At 46.9% G+C, this 17,614-nt stretch overlaps 1 protein-coding gene across 8 annotated transcripts in view; it reads left to right on the forward strand.

Moving 5' to 3' along the window:
- Positions 1-17,614, forward strand: part of TMEM131 (transmembrane protein 131) — a 192,050-nt gene that overhangs the window by 163,170 nt on the left and 11,266 nt on the right. For all 8 annotated transcript variants that reach the window (XM_027128902.1, XM_027128903.1, XM_027128904.1 and 5 more), the window contains 2 exons: positions 12,390-12,565; positions 15,205-15,332. In XM_027128902.1, the coding sequence (XP_026984703.1) occupies positions 12,390-12,565; positions 15,205-15,332 (304 nt within the window). The remainder of the gene's footprint in view (positions 1-12,389; positions 12,566-15,204; positions 15,333-17,614) is intronic.

Here is a 17,614-nt window from a genome sequence, read left to right on the forward strand (position 1 = left end):
GTCTACGCACCACACATACATAGGCAGGCTAATTTGTAACTTCCAGAATCAAAATGTGAAAAATAGTGAATGGCTTCTGGCTATATTTCAGTTTATTCCCTTTACAGCCTGAACTTTTTTGCATCTTCCTCTCTCTCCTGTGGCAGCCATGCTAATACATTACTCTAAGCCTATTTAAGTCCCTCCCTCACTGAGGTACCAAGGAGTATTTGCCTTTGGTTTGCACAGGGAATAGGGAACCTGGCAGCCCTGAGAAGCCAGAAGAAACCTGATGCCCCAGAATCCGAGAGTCTTCTTTTAGAGAATTTCTTAGTTCCAGTGATATGAAGACTAGTTCTATATGGTCTTCTTAGAATTACTTGCATTTGGATATTTAAAACAGTAGAAAGTCTTGAATAATATTTAATTTCTTCCATAGAAATCTTTTTTTGTTGTTATCTCATTATTAATAGAGCTTACATATTTTAGGGTAATTTTTACAGTAATATTAAATGAATGCTTAAAGTTCCTTTTATAAATTAGATCAAGCTACATAATGTGTTTTTCTCCTATCGAGAGCATGAATAAAATAAACATATATTATCCCTTCTTACCACAAAGAGGGGCTCTGGCAGTCGAAGTGAGCACCTTGTTGCTTGTGTCTAAGATAGTCCTCTAACACCACCATAGGCCCGTTTTCTTTTCAGGGCCATTCATCTAGATCTTGAAATTTAAACATGTTTTTTATTGTTCACAGTGGTCCAAGAGTCGACCTACTAAAAGCTGTGTAATGATGGCGTGTGGGTACCACATTATTAGTGATTCTTGAGCCCACAAGGAGACAGTGATTACCGGCTTCACATGAGTGGCCACCCCACTTGGTAGCCTTCCACTGCTGCTGTGTGGAAAGAAGGAAAGAGCCAGATCTTAGTTGTGTTTTTTTCCTTCTTCAATAAGTGGTTTTATTGAAGTATAACATACATGTAGAAACTCAGTCTTTTAAAAGAACTTTAAAAGTTGGGCGTTGAGGGCTTCCTGGGTGGCACAGTGGTTGAGAGTCCGCCTGCCGATGCAGGGGACACAGGTTCGTGTTCCGATCTGGGAAGATCCCACATGCCGCGGAGCGGCTGGGCCCATGAGCCATGGCTGCTGAGCCTGCGCGTCCGGAGCCTGTGCTCCGCAGCGGGAGAGGCCGCAACAGTGAGAGGCCCGCGTACCGCAAAAAAAAAAAAAAAGTTGGGCGCTGATCTTGGGGTTGCAAAATAGTGATACATGATAAAACCATAGGCTCTTAGCCAGGTGGAACCTTTATCATCTCTCTAAAGCTTACCCCAGCGCCCCTGCTAAAATAGTCTCGTGTTTACATTAAAGAACCTTCTCTTTTCAGAAGCACCTGTTCTCTCCCCTGCCCTTCCCAGTAGCTCAAAGAAACCTTCCTTGTAATGAGCTTCAGTGACGTCTGGCTTTTGGAGACTGTTCAGAAAGACCCTTCTTCATATGAACGGGGTCTCCCTGCTCTTGCCCTCTCTGGGTAGATGGCTTGCAGGCCATCCAGTCACTTCTCTAGTCATCCCAGCAGTCACTTTTCTTCCCGGGAGATGGGACCCAGAAATGCCCTCTGTTCATGGCTGCCTGAGCAGGGGCCCTACGGCTGGGCAGTCATTAGATTCTGTACTTCTGTGGCTTCTCCCCTGTGACACGCGAGTCCTGGGGACTGGACAGGGGCCATTGCTGGATTGAGGGTTAAAACCTGAGAACGCACTGAGCCTGGTGCAGCCATTTTCAGTGTCTGCATTCACTGCAGAAACAGTGGGATCTGCCGCTACCCTTGTTTCTGCCATTGGCAGTCTGAGGGGCAGCTTTATCTCAGGTGGGGAGAAGCCGAGTGATGTGGGCTCACAAGGCCAGGCTCTACCTTCAGACCCAGATCAAATCCTGGCTCTGCCACTTACTGTGTGATTTGGAGAAAATTACTTCCCTGAGCTTCCGTTTGTTACCTTTAAAGTGGGGAGAATATCTTCTACTTACATGGTAGGGGGTAGGCACTGCTGTGATTTTTAGGGCAGGAAATGGCGCTGCCATCACTAGGCTGCTGGGTAGCAGTTGGCTGTGGCCCATCCCAGCGGGAATGTCTGCTTGGAACTCGGTCTTGAGGGTTAGGAATGGGATAAGCAGAGAGCTGAGGACAGAATCCCGAGGACAAGGCCAGCAGACAGTGTGACAGGAAGCAGGTAGCAGATGTGGTTGGCATGTCCCAGCAAGGCCAGAGCAGAGGGAGAACCGAGCTCCACAGAGCCTGGAGGACCTTGGCAGGAATAGTCTCTGTGAAGTGAGCCTAGAAGCCAGGTAACTGTGGCTTGGAGAGCACCTGGCACACCAGACCGTTACCAGTGGCCGCTTCTTGGTGTGCATGTGAGGGGCCAGTGAGTGAGGGGTGGAGGTTACTCTTTAATCTGTAGTTTCCATGTTCTTTGATTTTTAACCAAAAAAAAAAAAGGATGCGTATATCTTGCAGTAGTATTTTTAGTGAAGAAAAAAAATAGGAGAACATGTTGCTTGAAAATATCTGTGGGCCAAGGACAGAAAGGGGGGTAGAGCTGAGGGCAGCGGTGTTGTCAGCGCTTCCTGACGTTCCAGACACGACCGCAAGTGCCTCAGGCACCTGGGTGGTTGGCGTTGCGCTGACCCTGTTTGCAGGGGGGAAGCCCAGTCTAAGAAGGGTTACGTCAGGCAGACACAGGAGCCAAGCCCAGGCCCAGCCCGAACCCTCAGCTCGCAGCTGCACGACACCACCTCCTCCACAAGGAGGAGCAGCATTTGAGTAGGTAATTGGTGCGACCCAATACCCAGGGAGGTGGGTGGGTGGGACCCAGCTCCGCAGAGTATACGAGGGCACGTGTTCCACAGGCGCGTGGACGCAGAGGGATCGGTAGCTTCTGAGGCCAAAGGGGAAGCAGTAGGGTAGAAACAGAAGGTAGAGGAAGTCTGGAATGATCAGACCTCAAATAGCTGAGATTTCTGTAGGCTGGGAGTCCATAGGACATGGGAATTGGATTTGCAGAGCAGTCTCTCGGGCAACATCGGGGACCCAGCTGAGGGTCACTGTGGCCTCCCTCACGCTTGTGCCGTTCTTCTCCATGACTGTGCAGCCCACGGGTGAAGAGTGAACACGGGGTGGTTGGAGCCCTGCAGGGCAAGGACAGCAGAGAGACCGGGGCTGAGAACGTCGTGGGGCGTTGGCAGGAGAACAATGGGCGTGCCACGCTGTGCGGAATTAGCAGGACCTTAACACAGAAGGAGGCTCACTGACAGGGAGAATGGACAAGTCAAGGGCCGGGGCTCCAACAAGTCAAGTTACAGGGATGGTGGAAGCGAGGGAATGAGAGGAGACCAAGGTGTGAAAAGGAGGCGTGAGGGTTTAGGGTTTGGGAGAAAAAGCAGTTCCGCGCAGTTCTGCCCTCAGGTGCAGCCTGGAAGTGAGGTGTGGGGGTGTAACGGAAATAAAGCCCGTTAGCACCAGCGAGGCCTTTATACAACACTCGAGAGCCACCTCTATTGGAATTCAGGTTTTCAGAAAGGTATACGATGACGTGCCATGAGATCAATGAGACCATGAAAGCAGCTTCTTGTCAGTTCGGTTCAGTTGTGCCACCAAAAGAGGTTTTGTTTCTAAGTGAGTTGGGAGAGAAAGCTTTGAAAGCCTTCGGGATTTCAGAGTGACCGATAGAGATTGTCATCCCGACCTGTACCAGGCCAGGGCCTGGATGATGGGAGCTTGAGAGTCCAAGGTGTCCATGAGTCACTGCCAGGCTCCTCAGTGAACACTGCAGGGTGTGCAGGCTCCACTGTCGAGGCTGGGCAGAGTGTGTGTAGAGGGTCCTAGGGGTGCAGATCTGATGGGTCACCCCTCCTGCCTCTGGGCCGCCCACCAAGGGAACAGACAGACTGGATTTAGAGCTGAAACGAAAATCCACTGTAAACACTCCTCACTGCAAAGCAGGGCATCTGCTAGGTCCTGGTGGAGCCCGGCGCTTGGCTGGTAAGCTTTCTGCTCCCTCCCCTATTACTGTGTACAGCCCCACAGGCCAAGGTAGTTAGCACTTGGAGTGAAGGTAACCTGATTCGCCCAACAAAGGCAGAGACGCTGGACGAGAGTGAGCAGAGAGAAGGGCTAGCCTAGGCTCTGGGGAAGCAGGCCCTCTGGGGTCAGCTTGCCACCGGGACAGGAAGTACGGTGGCTGCCCCTACATAGAGGAGCCCTCCCCACCCCGCCCTGGAAGAGAGGGTATTGGGTAAGTGTTTTGAGGCCTTGCTGCCCAGAGTTGAAGTCCAGGGATCAGCAATAGTGACGTAACTTGAGAGCTTTTAGAAATGTCGAATCTTGGGCCCCAACCCAGACTGCCAAATCAGATTCTCTATTTAACAGTATCTGCAGGAGATTGGGATAACCTGTGTTGAGCCATTACAGCCCCACTCACTAGGGGAACGTAACCAATGAATGCTTTTGGGGGGTGGTTTGGGGCTGGGCCCATCTAGTAGGTTTTTTGTTTTTGTTTTTGTTTTATTCAAACAGTCACAAAAAATATAATCTTCCTCATCAGTTCACTCAGTCCCGTGTAATTAATTTTTTTTTCATCTTGATCTTTTGTTAGCACTTTTATGAATTCATCAGTTGTCCATTAGAGTTCTGAAAATGCTTATTCATTCAGTTCAGCAGTATAGTCAGTTACCAGAAACCTGTACTTGTCAGTCTTTTCCATGAATTCCTTGAAGATGAAACCCTTTTATAGGAACATTTTTGCAAAAGCATCAGAGTACACCCAGAACTGTCTGTAAATGACAAAAGACTTAAAAATGACCACGGTTAAAGATTTGATGAAAGTTCATAATAATGCAATTGACAAGGAAATTTAGTTATTTCTGAGATACACATTTTAAAGTAATAACTAGAAATATGACTTATAACATTATACCAGAACATATAAGATTTTTTTTAGGAATTTCATGTAATGTCCATCTAGTGGGTTTTTGGGCAGCTGGGAGTTGCCCTTAAAGATAGTGGAGAGAAATGCCTAAATGGGAAGACAGAAGCTATCCTTTCCCAGCATTGAGTTGTATTAAGTTTGCTCTAGAATATCCATGATATTTTATTTCTAGAATAAAGAAATCCAAAATCTAATCGAACATAATACTTCTGTGAAAACCCTAAATAACTGAACTCTCTATGCTGCATAAGGTTATGGTTGCGCAGCCTTTTTGTCTCAGTTCCGTGTACCTTATTCTGCTTAGCGCTTCAGAAGGTATGTACAGCCTCCTAAGGTACAAGGAAAACTAGAACAAAAGAGAATATGGGTCTGCCCGCAAATTTATAGGTAATTCCTTTCCTGGGATAGATGTAAATTTTTTTCACTTAACAAAAATTCTTTTCTACCTTCTAGTGGGCTAAACCAGTATCTTCACTATCTAAGCACAGAACCTAATATGACAAAATAAGACGGTAATTGCTACTGATTTTTGAACACAATATTTACTTTAGCTTAAAGAACTCCTGAAGAGTTCCTTCATATGCACCTTTTGGTATGTTTCAGGTTATCATACTCATATTGACGTATCATTTCAGAACCAGTAGGGAGACGTAAACTTACATGACCAGTACTGACCCAAATAAATCATATGTTGGCGTGTACTGTTTATTGGCCTCACTCAGACCTTTTAACCAGGCAGAAGATGAGGAGAAAGACAGATTCCTGTCGGGATGGATGATCCTCCAGAGATTCTTCCGAACCTTCAGTCAGGTGTACCTGTCATTGCCTGGCTTAGGTCCACAGCTGCCGGGCACTGCACACGTTCAGAGAAGCCATTTGCTAGTAATTGAAATGGTCTTGAAGTAATTCTTTGGGGTGGGCCTTAAGTGAAACGATTTAAAGTTGGAGAGACACAACCAAAGCAACTTGCCCCAAACTAGCGATTACAAATTCCTTTATTCGCTTCTTAGTGAAGACAAAAGAGTAACTGAGTGAGTCGGGCATATTCTTTAAATGGATAATTCGTATTTTGCCTACTTTTAAAACGATTAGTGGTGGTTTAAAGGATTAAAGCACATGTAAAACAGTGAATCAAAGACAGAAAGTGGTTTTCGATGTTTTATCTGTTTGTTTTTAATTATGGTGCTATCTCAACAAAAACCTAGAATAAAGTTTGTTGTTACCATTCAGTGTTAAATTGAGCTGCAAATTTCCTGGCGGCTGAGGCCAAAGGGAAGCATCCTTATATAGTTCTGCAGGAAAAGGAGGCAGGAGAGTTCATCTGAAAAACCAGACTTCGCTGGCATTGAAGTCCCGCTGAGGAATCTGAGGACACTGGGTGATAGACTGGGCGTTGTGTCTTTGTTGCAGAGAGAACGGGAATGTTCTCCACACACATGCTTTATATTGGTCGTGTAACATTGAACCTTAACTCCCCACCGCATCATGCCTCCTAGATGTACGCTCAGCCTCACCCACACACACAGCATCTGTGGGGCCTGTGGGTGTATATACAGTCACTTGTGGTTGGATTATCTCATAAGGGTCAGAGCATCACTGTTAGGTGAAGATGCCGGACCCGTCAGCAGCAGGTGGTGTGGTGCTCGGTCGCACACACTTAGCAGCCTGCCTCGTGTTCTTGTACCCGCTGGGGGTAGCTCCCAGGGGTCCTGCAGGTGGGGACAGATGGTTTTTGTCAATAAAGAGTTTTGAATCCACTCAACTGTTAGGAAATATATACTTAATTAGGCCTTAAAGTAATGAAGAAACTATTTCGTTCTGACCATTTTTAAGAGCATCCACCAACCGGATACCTCATTTTGAGGAGCGCTGACCCTGTCATCTCGCCGAGATGCAGTAGCTGCAGAAAGTAGCCCCTGTCCGAGTTGGGTGGCAGGTTTCACACTCACCCACTGAGTCCTGATGAGTGCTTGTCACCTGTCAGCAGTGTGAGGTGGGTTTTGGGGCCCACTTTCTAACTTGCACCTCTTGTTTTCTCTCAGGCCTCCTACCCCAGAAGCACACACACAATGAGCAATAAAGTACCACTTCTCACAGTCGCCAGTTAGGCATCCATAACCTCTCCACCACCTTCCTGCCCATGATGGAACTTAGGTAGAGAAGAAGCTTATGCAGAGAGTCCAAGCGGGACTTCCTGCTTCCCTTACAGGTCTGAAACTTCGTAACAGAACTTGTGTGTTTGGGGATGGCAGCTTGAGATAGATGGTTAGGGCTTCGGAAGGCACCCCAGGTTTACTTTTCCAGCCAGCCGTGGCCAACCCTTCTTGGGGGGAAGGATGCACAGGGACACCAGGCCTCTTCTTACCCCCTGGAGTCAGGACATGAAGACCTGGGCAAGAAAGCTTGTCACATAAGAGCACTGGCCAGCCTCTCATGGTCATTGTCATATCCTTAGCAGGCTTATCTTCTAATTTCTAGTTCATTGTTGATGATTAGAATTTAACCTGTCAAATGACTTTCCTCACTTTCTCTAATTTGGGCATTCAAATTATGTATCTCTAGAAGTATCAGTAGCCTAGGAGCCATAGATCATATACAGAAAAAATTTTTCAGTGGTAGCTATGTTAAAAAGAAGTCTGTGTATTCATGGATTGCAAAAAGCAGCCAGTTTTCTAAAGTATGTCAAAAGCCATAAAAATAAAATAATGCACGTGCGTCCTTTGAAAGCCAGTAAGCTCATATCTGGAAATTTAACATCAGGAGATGATCTCACATACCTCATGTTTTATAATAGTGAAAATTGGAAACTAAGTGTCTAAGAACAGGGGATTTGTAATTAATGCAGCCTGTCATTTAAGGTAATTATGCCTGGAGTGTCTGTGTTATAAGAAGGACAGGAGATCATTGTCAACTTCCCTGAACTATGTTCATTTGTTTGTTTTTCGGTGAGTGGAACAGGGTGGCCTGGTGGTCAGTTGTGAGGTAGACATTTGTAAATCGCCCATTTTTCACGGACGGACAAGAGGTTAGAATGAGAGACCCAGTCTTTGGCATGCTGAGAAAAAAGGTGGAATAGACTTTGGAAGGGTGGCTTTCAGGCCAAATGGACCTATTATTTGCAAAAGAAAAAAAATGTGTTTAGCTTCTTAGAAGTAAACAACACTTTATATGTTCTGAAGGATTAATGTACTTGGCAAGGATCAGTACCCACGCCATGAACATGCCATGACTTGGTCACGTGTGACCTCTTGGGGACTTTTTGCTTTTAAATTTCAGTGAGACATAACACTTTTTTTTTTTTTTACTTTTAAGGTAATTATAGATTCACATGCAGTTGCACATAATAATGCGGAGAGATCCCTTGTACCTTTTACCCAATTTCCCCCAATAACATGTTGCAAAACTGCAGTACAGCATCACAACCAGGATACTGATGTTGATGCAGTAAGACACAGGGATCCCTTATGGGCCCTTTTCTAGCCACACCCGCTTCCCTCCCACTCCCCCCCCCCCCCCCAGCCTAAACCCCAGAGGAGGTTTAATCATTTCTCCAGTCTTATAATTTTGTCACTTCAAGAGTGTTGTGTAAATGGAGTGAAGCGTGATTCTGGATTGAAACCTGGGTAAGTTGTCATGAAGGATTGAGATGGAGAAGCTTCTGGACTTGGGGCAGCAAGTCTCAGAGCAGGTCATGCTGTTGGTGTATTTCACTGTTCCGAAAGGCCCAAAACTCACTTCTGCGGCTCAGCAGACACTGGCTGAGCACTTGCTGCATGCAGAGCCTTGTCAGGCACTGAGGATGGAGAGCTCAGTGCGGCCTAATCTCTGCCCTTCAGGTGCTAAGACTGTACGAGGAACAGAGCCTAGGGGTGAGTGTTGATCGCAGTAGGTCAGCTAGCATCCTCAGCCAGGAGTCTGCTCGCCGATGGTGGGGGGGGGTAGACGTAGGGTGAGTGGCCTCCGGGACAGTTTATCCAGGCAGTGGTGTGAAGCCTGAGGAACCTGTCCTTCATGTTGCGTATATTTCTCCTTTGGTCACTGCTGGAAACATACTCTGAGTTTACTAAGCTGCTTCTCCCTTCAGCTTGTACCGTCTTTACTTGGATGGGTTAATTTTCTATTACTGATCATGCATCAGTTAAGTCATGGTTCCCATAAGGCTAGGAGACCTCCAGTCTCCTCCACTGTGTATTGAGTTAATTTATCTTTGAGAGGGCAGTCTCCCTCAGAATTCCTATTCCCACTTCCCAGGTTCCTACTCTTGCTTCTGTGCCCAGCAACAGCACGGGGGTGTGAACTGGTAGCTTGGCCTCTGGAAACTGAATGTTCCACGACGGGCCAAGGGCTAAGGAAGGGCTCGGGACAAGGCTAGAGCAGACCTGGAGAGATAGATGGGTCCAGACTGTAAAGGAGTTTGAACGTTATCCTATAGAAAACAGCGAGAATCAAGTTTTTGTATTTAAGAAGTGTTTCAAAAGGAAAGTAATGCTGTTGGCAGGGTGGAAGGTATAAGGAGAGACGACAGGAAGATGGGGCCGTTACAGTAGGCCAGGCACAGGGCAAGTCCTGAGCTGAGGAAGTGGCAGTGGGAGTGAGGTAAGAAAGGAATTAGAGGTCTTAGAGGTAGAATCCATTTGAGTGACTACTTGATGGTGGAATTGGGCTCTTTGGATCATTTCATCCAGGTGGCTCGGAATTGCCCAAATTCTACTCTACTTCAGGTACCTTTCCTCCTGAGACTCCCACGGGATATACACACACAGAGGTCACGAGAAACCGGAAACAAGGCAGCCGATCCTGTGCCCGCAGTGCCCAGCTCAGGTCTCATAAATCTGTGTGGAATTTACAGCCCAAGCCAAGGATTCTGAGATCAGCCCTACATTCCAGTCCCCAAGAGGGCTTGTTGACACCAATTGCCGGGTCCCCCCACCCCGGGTTTGGTTCAGTACACCTAGAGAGGGGCCTGAGAATTTGCATTTCCAACAAGTTCCGAGGTGTTGCTGATTCTGCTGGTCTGGGAAAACACTTTAAGAACCGGGAGTCCTGAGGAAGAGTAGAGACCCGTGGGAACAAGCTTGCCAGCGGCAAGAGGGAGACACGCCACCCCGAGCGTGCAGCCTCGCAGGGAGCAGGGACTGCTTACGGGTACATGTGGGCCTGTCCTCCGTCTGATCCACTCAGATCATTAGTCCTTCCTCTAGGGAAGGGGCACTCTCTCCTCTCCCACCAACTTTTGAACTTGGGAATAGAAGCAGCAGAAGAAACCATACATGACAGTGAGGTAGCCACTAGCCTGGGTGATGGACTGATGCTGATACTGTAGAGCAGTGATCCTCAGCCTGGCTGCATAGTGGGTCCACCAGAGGAGCTTGTTAAAAATATACCCACGTCCAGGTCCCACCGAGAACCCCTTAATCAGAATCTCGCGGGGCGGAGCCCTGAGCAGTGTTCGTTAAAAGCTTCCTAGGTTGTTCTAAAGTGCAAGAACCATTATTTTAGACTGAGAACCAAAAGATGTTTCTAGGTTGTTTAACTCAGTTTGGGACATTTTAGATTTGAATTGTTTATGTCAAATTAATTAAAGTTCAGCCCCAAAGGAGAATATGAAAGGAAAGGGAAGAAGTTCCAAGGGCAGATTTCCAGGGAACACCAGCAAAGATGAAGCCAGGTGTCAGAAGAATCACAGTACCGGAAGAGGGTGATGGTGTTGGGGTCCAGCAGGGACAGGGAGGGGGATAATCCAAAGAGTCCAGTGGAACCGAGAGGTCTTGTAGAATGAGAAGTGCTAGAGGTCACCCGCACTGACAGTTGGGCTGCTGTCAAAATCACATTCTATAAGGTGCTGGGGACAGACGTCCACAGGCAGCATGTTAAGAAGTCAGAAAAAAAAAAAAAAGTAAAAGATGGGGATTTGGAGGTAAAAGTGTAAACTACTCTTTCATGAAATAAGATTTTTTAACTAACTGCTGGTTTGCTGTTTTCCTTTTCTCCTTTATTTGTACATCTATGGCTTCAAAATTTGAGTCCAGTTTTTTTTTTAATCACTTCCAGATCTTTTCTATTTATCAAGGAGGTTTCAGGTTATTGTGAATACAGATTATTTATACAGATAATGCCTCTCGTCCAGTGAACCTGAGCATGATAAAAAGGTATAATTTCAGGTGGGAAATGCATCGCATGGGGGTTAATGTCAGCCATGCGGGAAAATTTGAAGTGCTTTCAGCATGAACCGCTAGGCACTCAGACTCCGAAATCCAAGGGCTCTCAGGGCCAGAGCAGGACAGGTCCTTCCCTTCTGCCGCAGACAGGAGGGCTCTTGGCATTATGTTATTGGTGTTCGCTGCAGTGTTCCCAGGACACGCCACACTGCCTGGGAAACGGCAGGCACTCGAATGTGTCGAGGGTTGTTTTCTCATCTGTCTTGGGAACATCCACATCTTTTAAAATAATAGGACTTCCTTGGCAGTCTAATGGTTAAGACTCTGTGCTTCCAATGCAGGGGACGTGGGTTCGATTCCTGGTAGGGGAGCTAAGATCCCACATGCCACGTGGCCAAAAATAATAATAATAATAAAAAATATAAAATGCTAAGGTTGAAAAAATTAAAATAATAGGCTTTTCGTAGTTCTGTTTTACTCTCTGTCCATATATAACATTAGCTGGTACTTATATGCCTGGTACTGTCCTAAGGGCTTCATGTAATTCCTCATCACAACACTGTGAGGTCGTCTCCCCCAGTCTGCAGATGAGAGGCCAAGGTCACACTGCTAGTTAGGGAAGAACCAGGATTTGGACCCAGCTACCGGGGTTCTCAGCACCCTGCAAGTGACATACATGCAGCTCATCCCGTGTCACCTTCAGGCTCCCATCTCCAGAAAGATTTGAAAGGATCTCTGGTTTTCACGTCTGTGACTTTTCAAAGCTACATCACCCTCCGGGATATAAAAAAAGTACAGGTGACCCTTGAACAACAAGGGTTTGACCTGCACGGGTCCACTTATACATGGATTTTTGTTTTTCAGCAGTAGAGACTGCAGTACTACACGGTCCATGGTTGGTTGAACCTGAGGGTACAGAGGGGCCAACTATAAGTTATACACCGATTAACCCCCTGCAGTTCAAGGGTCAGCTGTCTTCTGAGAGACGTACAGATTTGTCACAACTAGTGGGTTTGCCAAAGCTCATGGAACTGTACACTTAACATGGGTGTATCTTCTTGCATATAACTCACGCCTCGAGAAAGCGGATTTTTTTAAATATTCTAATCGAAAAGTCAAACATGATTTCGAAAGCTTTAGAGAAGAACTGAAGTAGAGAAAGAAAGTTATTAATCAGAGTTCAGTCTCTTCAAAAGAAGTTTTAATGGCTTTGTTTTCCAAGCTGTTTAAAAATCGAGTGTCATTTTACAATCATTGTCATCCCCAGGGAGAGGAAAGCCTCTTCAGCGCAAGGCAAAACCACCTAAAAAGCAAGAGGAAAAGGAGAAGAAGGGAAAGGGAAAGGCCCAGGAAGACGAGCTGAAGGACTCCTTGGCCGACGACGACAGCTCCTCCACCACCACAGAGACCTCCAACCCAGACACAGACCCGCTCCTCAAGGAGGTAGGACGGCCCCGTAGAGCAGGGTTCACACACAGTGAACGTGCTGTGTTCAACACGCGCACACGTTCTGAGGGCTAGTGCTCAAGAGTGCACAGACACGCCCAGGCGGTCACTCCCCTGCAGAAGCTCCACAGCGCTGGGCGTGAGTATCTTCACTTCCCCTGGGAACAAATCAGGAAACCTGCTAATAAGGTGAAATAGTTAGAAACTGGAAACACAGCTTGAAAGTTAGGGACCATCTAGAATAGTAACGACTCTGGCTCATGCAAATTGTTTCAGATTTTAAGTATCAAAAGAGAATGAGGAGGGGCTTCCCTGGTGGCGCAGTGGTTGGGAGTCCGCCTGCCGATGCAGGGGACACGGGTTCGTGCCTCGGTCCGGGAAGATCCCACATGCCGCAGAGCGGCTAGGCCCGTGAGCCATGGCCGCTGAGCCTGCGCGTCCGGAGCCTGTGCTCCACAACAGGAGAGGCCACAACAGTGAGAGGCCCGCGTACCGCAAAAAAAAACAAAAAAGAGGATGAGGAGGAATTCTGTCACTTTGATGGATTGTATTGGCCGTGTCCTGTCGGATCACCGCTGCTACAGCGGGCCCTGGGAGCAGGTAGAGCGCAGGGGCTGTGACCTCTGGCCCGGGCACCCACCCAGCACACGCCGGGAGGCCGCCTCACTCCCCATCTTCTGCTCCCGGGGGTGGGGAGGTCACGAGCATCAGGGGTAACACGGCAAAATGTGCAGACGCCGTGGCCATGAGCTAAATGGAGGCTAATGTCACTGTTGTGACTGTGTCAGGGAGTGTGAGTTATAAGTGGTATGCAGAAAAGTGAGGGCGTACTTCTGTTCTGGCATTTCTATTTTTAAATAACTGTATTTCAAATTTGAAATGATCCAAATAGAGCCTTTAATATTGTAGAGCAGAATTTTTTTTCAGTCGTAATCTAGTGGCTTAAAAAATCATTTCTTAAAGATATCCAGCAGTGTCGTCCACATATATTAATTTTTAAAATAAAATTTACACGTGACACTTTCTGGCCAGCCGCCCTCCTCTGTGCATCCCTGACGTTTGGCGGGTGCTCTGGGCCAAATGTCAGGGATGGGGCTGGCGTTGTGTCCCGTATCTCCTCTGTGACAGATGACTGCAGAGGAGCAGACTGCCAGCTACTGGTCCTCAAGTGGAGTCCCAGCCGTCTCTGATATGAATAAGCGTTTGGAAAGCGTTCTCAGCACAGACTTGCTCCACAACTTTGCCCCACTTCCTTTCCGCCTTTCCGGCATTTTCCTAACCACTCCTCAGTGGCCCCTCTCCAGCACACCCCCTCTGTGCACCCACTGACATCATCCTCCCTTCTCTGCTGTTGGTTTTCTCCTGGTTGTCCCATCTCCTGCCCGGTCATTTGCTTCCTTACAGACACAGCTCAGGACTGGCAGCCTCCGTGCCTGTTACCCTTCTCGCGGCTGAGCAGTCTGTATGCCTCCCCTCAGCACTCCTGTGTAGAGTTCATGTGCTCTTGTCTCTTTGTGACTGATCTCTTTGCCAGTTTTGTGCATTTTCTTCCAAAGTGGATTTCAATCTGGGGAGGTCATTTTCTCTTGGATGTGTGTCTTTTCCAGCCCTATTCTACCCATGCATTCAGCAGATACATGTTGAGTACCTGAGTGCTGGGTGCTTGAGAAGCAGCCGTGGACGAAAGAACCAGGTTCCTGTCCTGTAGGGGCTCACGGTCCACAGAGTTCCGGAAGTACTGCACGACTCAGAAGAGTCTCAAAAGATGTGTGTGCAGGAGGCTGTTTTAGCCTTTCTCTGCAGTTAAATAGATGGGTCTGTGTGACCTGTTAAAATCCAGGCTGCCAGAACCGTGCAGCCGGATGCTGTCGGGTGGACGCTCATCTGCCCTGTGTCGGGAGCTCCCCCCATACCCACAGCTCTGCCCTTCGGCCGGGTATGTCTTCCCCCGATTGGCCCTATGCACCCTGAACACAGAACCAGGTTTCTGTTTTCTTCGTTTCCCATCTGTGCTGCGTGTGGTTCTTCTGCGCATGAGTGGTGCACGCCCGCTCCACAGGCGGCTCCCGGGCAGGGTCCCAGTGCCTGAACGATACCTGCCCTGTTTAGAGACAAGCCCCCTGTGCTCACGCCTGGGTGTTGCAGCAGCATCACCTTACTCTGAAACGCACGGTATGGTCTCCGTGCTCAACTGGTCGAGGACCCAGGGGCAGCACTGCTCTGAGATGCAGCTGGGCTGTGGCCTTCTCAGCCCACAACGCCAGTCGTGTGTAACTCTGTATTGTAGTCCCGAGTTAACTTTTCTTGTACAAAAGGCAAGGTTTTGCTCCCCAGTGCCTAAAACCAAGAAGCTACCCGTCTGTTGCTACCACTGTCAGCACCCACCGCAGTCAGGATATAAGTTAAAGTGACATTCGTTATAACTCACACTCACCAAAACATAATTTATAGTAAATCAAAGACTGAAAAATTGACAGGCCCACAATAAAGAGAGGTTTGAAGAAAGGAGCTGATCATTTTTATTCATGTGTTGTGTATCTACTACGTGTTTGGTTTCGTGTCTCTGCCTTCAGACAACACTATATCAGGCATTTTTGTTAATCCTTCTCAGCAGTTGTGTCAATTTTTTTTTATAGGATACAGAAAAGCAAAAGGGAAAACAAGCCATGCCTGAAAAACATGAAAATGAAATGTCTCAAGTGAAACAGAAAAGCAAAAAACTCTTAAATGTTAAGAAAGAAATCCCAACAGATGTGAAACCCAGGTAAGAAAAATGAGTTCAGAGAAATGAGGTATGTAAAAGAAGTTACTGGTGAGAACCAGGTAATGTTTTTGTTTGCTTGGTTGGTTTTTAGGGGGGTTTTGGCAACAAAAGCTGCATCCCTCATGACGTTCCTATGGGGTTTTTTCTACTGCCCAGTGTTCACTGTCGCTGGTGAGGGACAGCTACATGCTTCCGATGTCAGAAGTATAAAAGGCAGAGTTAAAGCTACTTGTGAAAATGGAGGAGGAAAATGTGGGTTGGTGATCTGGTCCCAGGCAGAGCCGTTTCACTTCTGCACAGAGATGGCCTTCGTGGTTTAGCCGCAGGTACGAGCATAACTCCTCTCAGCTAGAGCCCTGAGTCTGCTCACTAACGCAGAGCTGCCGCTGGGGTCTAGAATTCTGTGCTGTAAAACTTGGGAGGACTTATTCTTAACCTTAAAAAAAACAGTTCTCAGGGCAGATGTGACTACCGGACAGTTCTACCATGAAGTAGCTCCCGTCCAGTTCCCGTGGGGCAGGTCCTGTGGGCCTCACAGGGAGGGCGACCTGCAGAATGTTTCTCTGGGTCAGTGAATGAGTTGAACTCTTGGGTTATTCGTTACCAAGCTTACTTCGTACTTTCACTAAGCTTTGGGTCTGTCTAGTAAACTACTCCTAGTTTCAGTGTGGTTATTGATGCCCTTTCTAGCTCAGCATATAAAAGGCCATCTGCGTGGAAGCCAGTATTTGCCTTCTTGTGTGGTAAGTGGCCGTCGACCCAGGAAGTTGAGGGAATTAGGTATAAATTGATAAAGGAAGACATTTATCATTAAATTGCCCTTAGCTTTGCGAGTCTGTTCTTACTCTGATTCTAGGAATAAAACTTGAGCTCTGCAGAAACATCAATAGGCTAGACTCTGTCCCTGGGTTATACAGCTTAACTCGACAGGGGCCGTCTGTTCTGTAGAACCAGAAGCTAATAAGAAATTAGTGATTACTGCAGTAAAATTTAACCTTGTCCCTGAACTTATGCAATAACACAGGATATGGCAGTGATTAGTAGCAGAGTATTTATACCTAAAAGTTACCCTTTTGTGCAAAATGTCAGTTTAAGTGACCTAACCCCACGATTCGTTGAGAACGGTCTGACCCAGTTAGAAGCAATGTCAAGTGGAGTAATGGCTGATACGCTTGAGGCTCCCGAGACTGAGTCTCAGCCTGAGGTCCTTCGGTGCTAATGTTCTGCCAGCCCAGGACAGGAATCAACCCTCGTCTAGGGACTAGCGATGATTCTTCTAGACCTTCTCAGGCTTAGCTGACTGATCAGATGTTTTAAAGTAAATGGGGCTAAAAACCCCAAATTATGAAAAACCCTAGTTTCTACATATGCTGAGATTTTGTGAGAATGGACAGTTATGCTATCATTCTTATCATAAATTTTAAAACCCAGCTTCTAAGATTACCTTAGTAAAACCATTTCATCGGTGGCTGTCCCCAGATCTGCCGTTTCTTCTCCTTCATGCCTGAGGGCAGTATTTTTAAGACAGATCGTATGTACATGTTAATCCTCTCGTCCCTCTTCCATTGATTTCTGTCATATTCTGATTTTTTTATGAAATAACTTAGCCATTAGCAGATTTGACTTTGCACGTTTGTAAACGACTCCACTTGATGCCCCCTGACTTTGCAGGGATGTTGAGTTTGCTGGTAAACCCAAAGCCAGAGCTGCCCGCTCTCCAGGCCCGTTAGGAGGCAGTTAGAGTGGTTAACTCATGTCCTTTTGATGTATAGTTAACAGAGAAATCATTACCAGGAGACAGTTTAAGCAACGTGCTCTAAATTGTCTTTTGTAACTGGAGAAATCTATATCAGCCCTGGTCTTCTCACCTCCTGTATCTAATCTCTTTAAACTCACTGATCTTGTTTTGTGTTTTTCTGAATTCAGGGATAAAAGTATTGAGTCAGAATCTTTTAGTACCTCAGTCAAATTCAGAGTTCAAGACCTTTTTTTAATAACCAGAAAGCTGGCCTCTGAATAGAGCCATTGGCTGTCTCCACTCGGGTGTGACAGCAAGTGCCCTGTGCTGTCCCGCGCTGGTCCCGCCCCAGTGACACCTGACGTTCCTGTCACCTAAGAAGTGCTCTCAGCGTGTTATATGTGATTCCACGTATCTGAAGGAAATAGGTGCACACTTTTAAAAGAGATACTAATAAGGCATATATTATGACTTTCTTTTGGAAGATTTACCTGGTGGGGAAAAAGCATTTATATATCAGTTGGCCAAAAAGCTGATGTTCTAA

Source organism: Aethalodelphis obliquidens, unplaced genomic scaffold (assembly GCF_003676395.1).
Source record: "Aethalodelphis obliquidens isolate GAN/ISIS:26980383/991018 unplaced genomic scaffold, ASM367639v1 scaffold35, whole genome shotgun sequence".
NCBI classification, from domain to species: domain Eukaryota; kingdom Metazoa; phylum Chordata; class Mammalia; order Artiodactyla; family Delphinidae; genus Aethalodelphis; species Aethalodelphis obliquidens.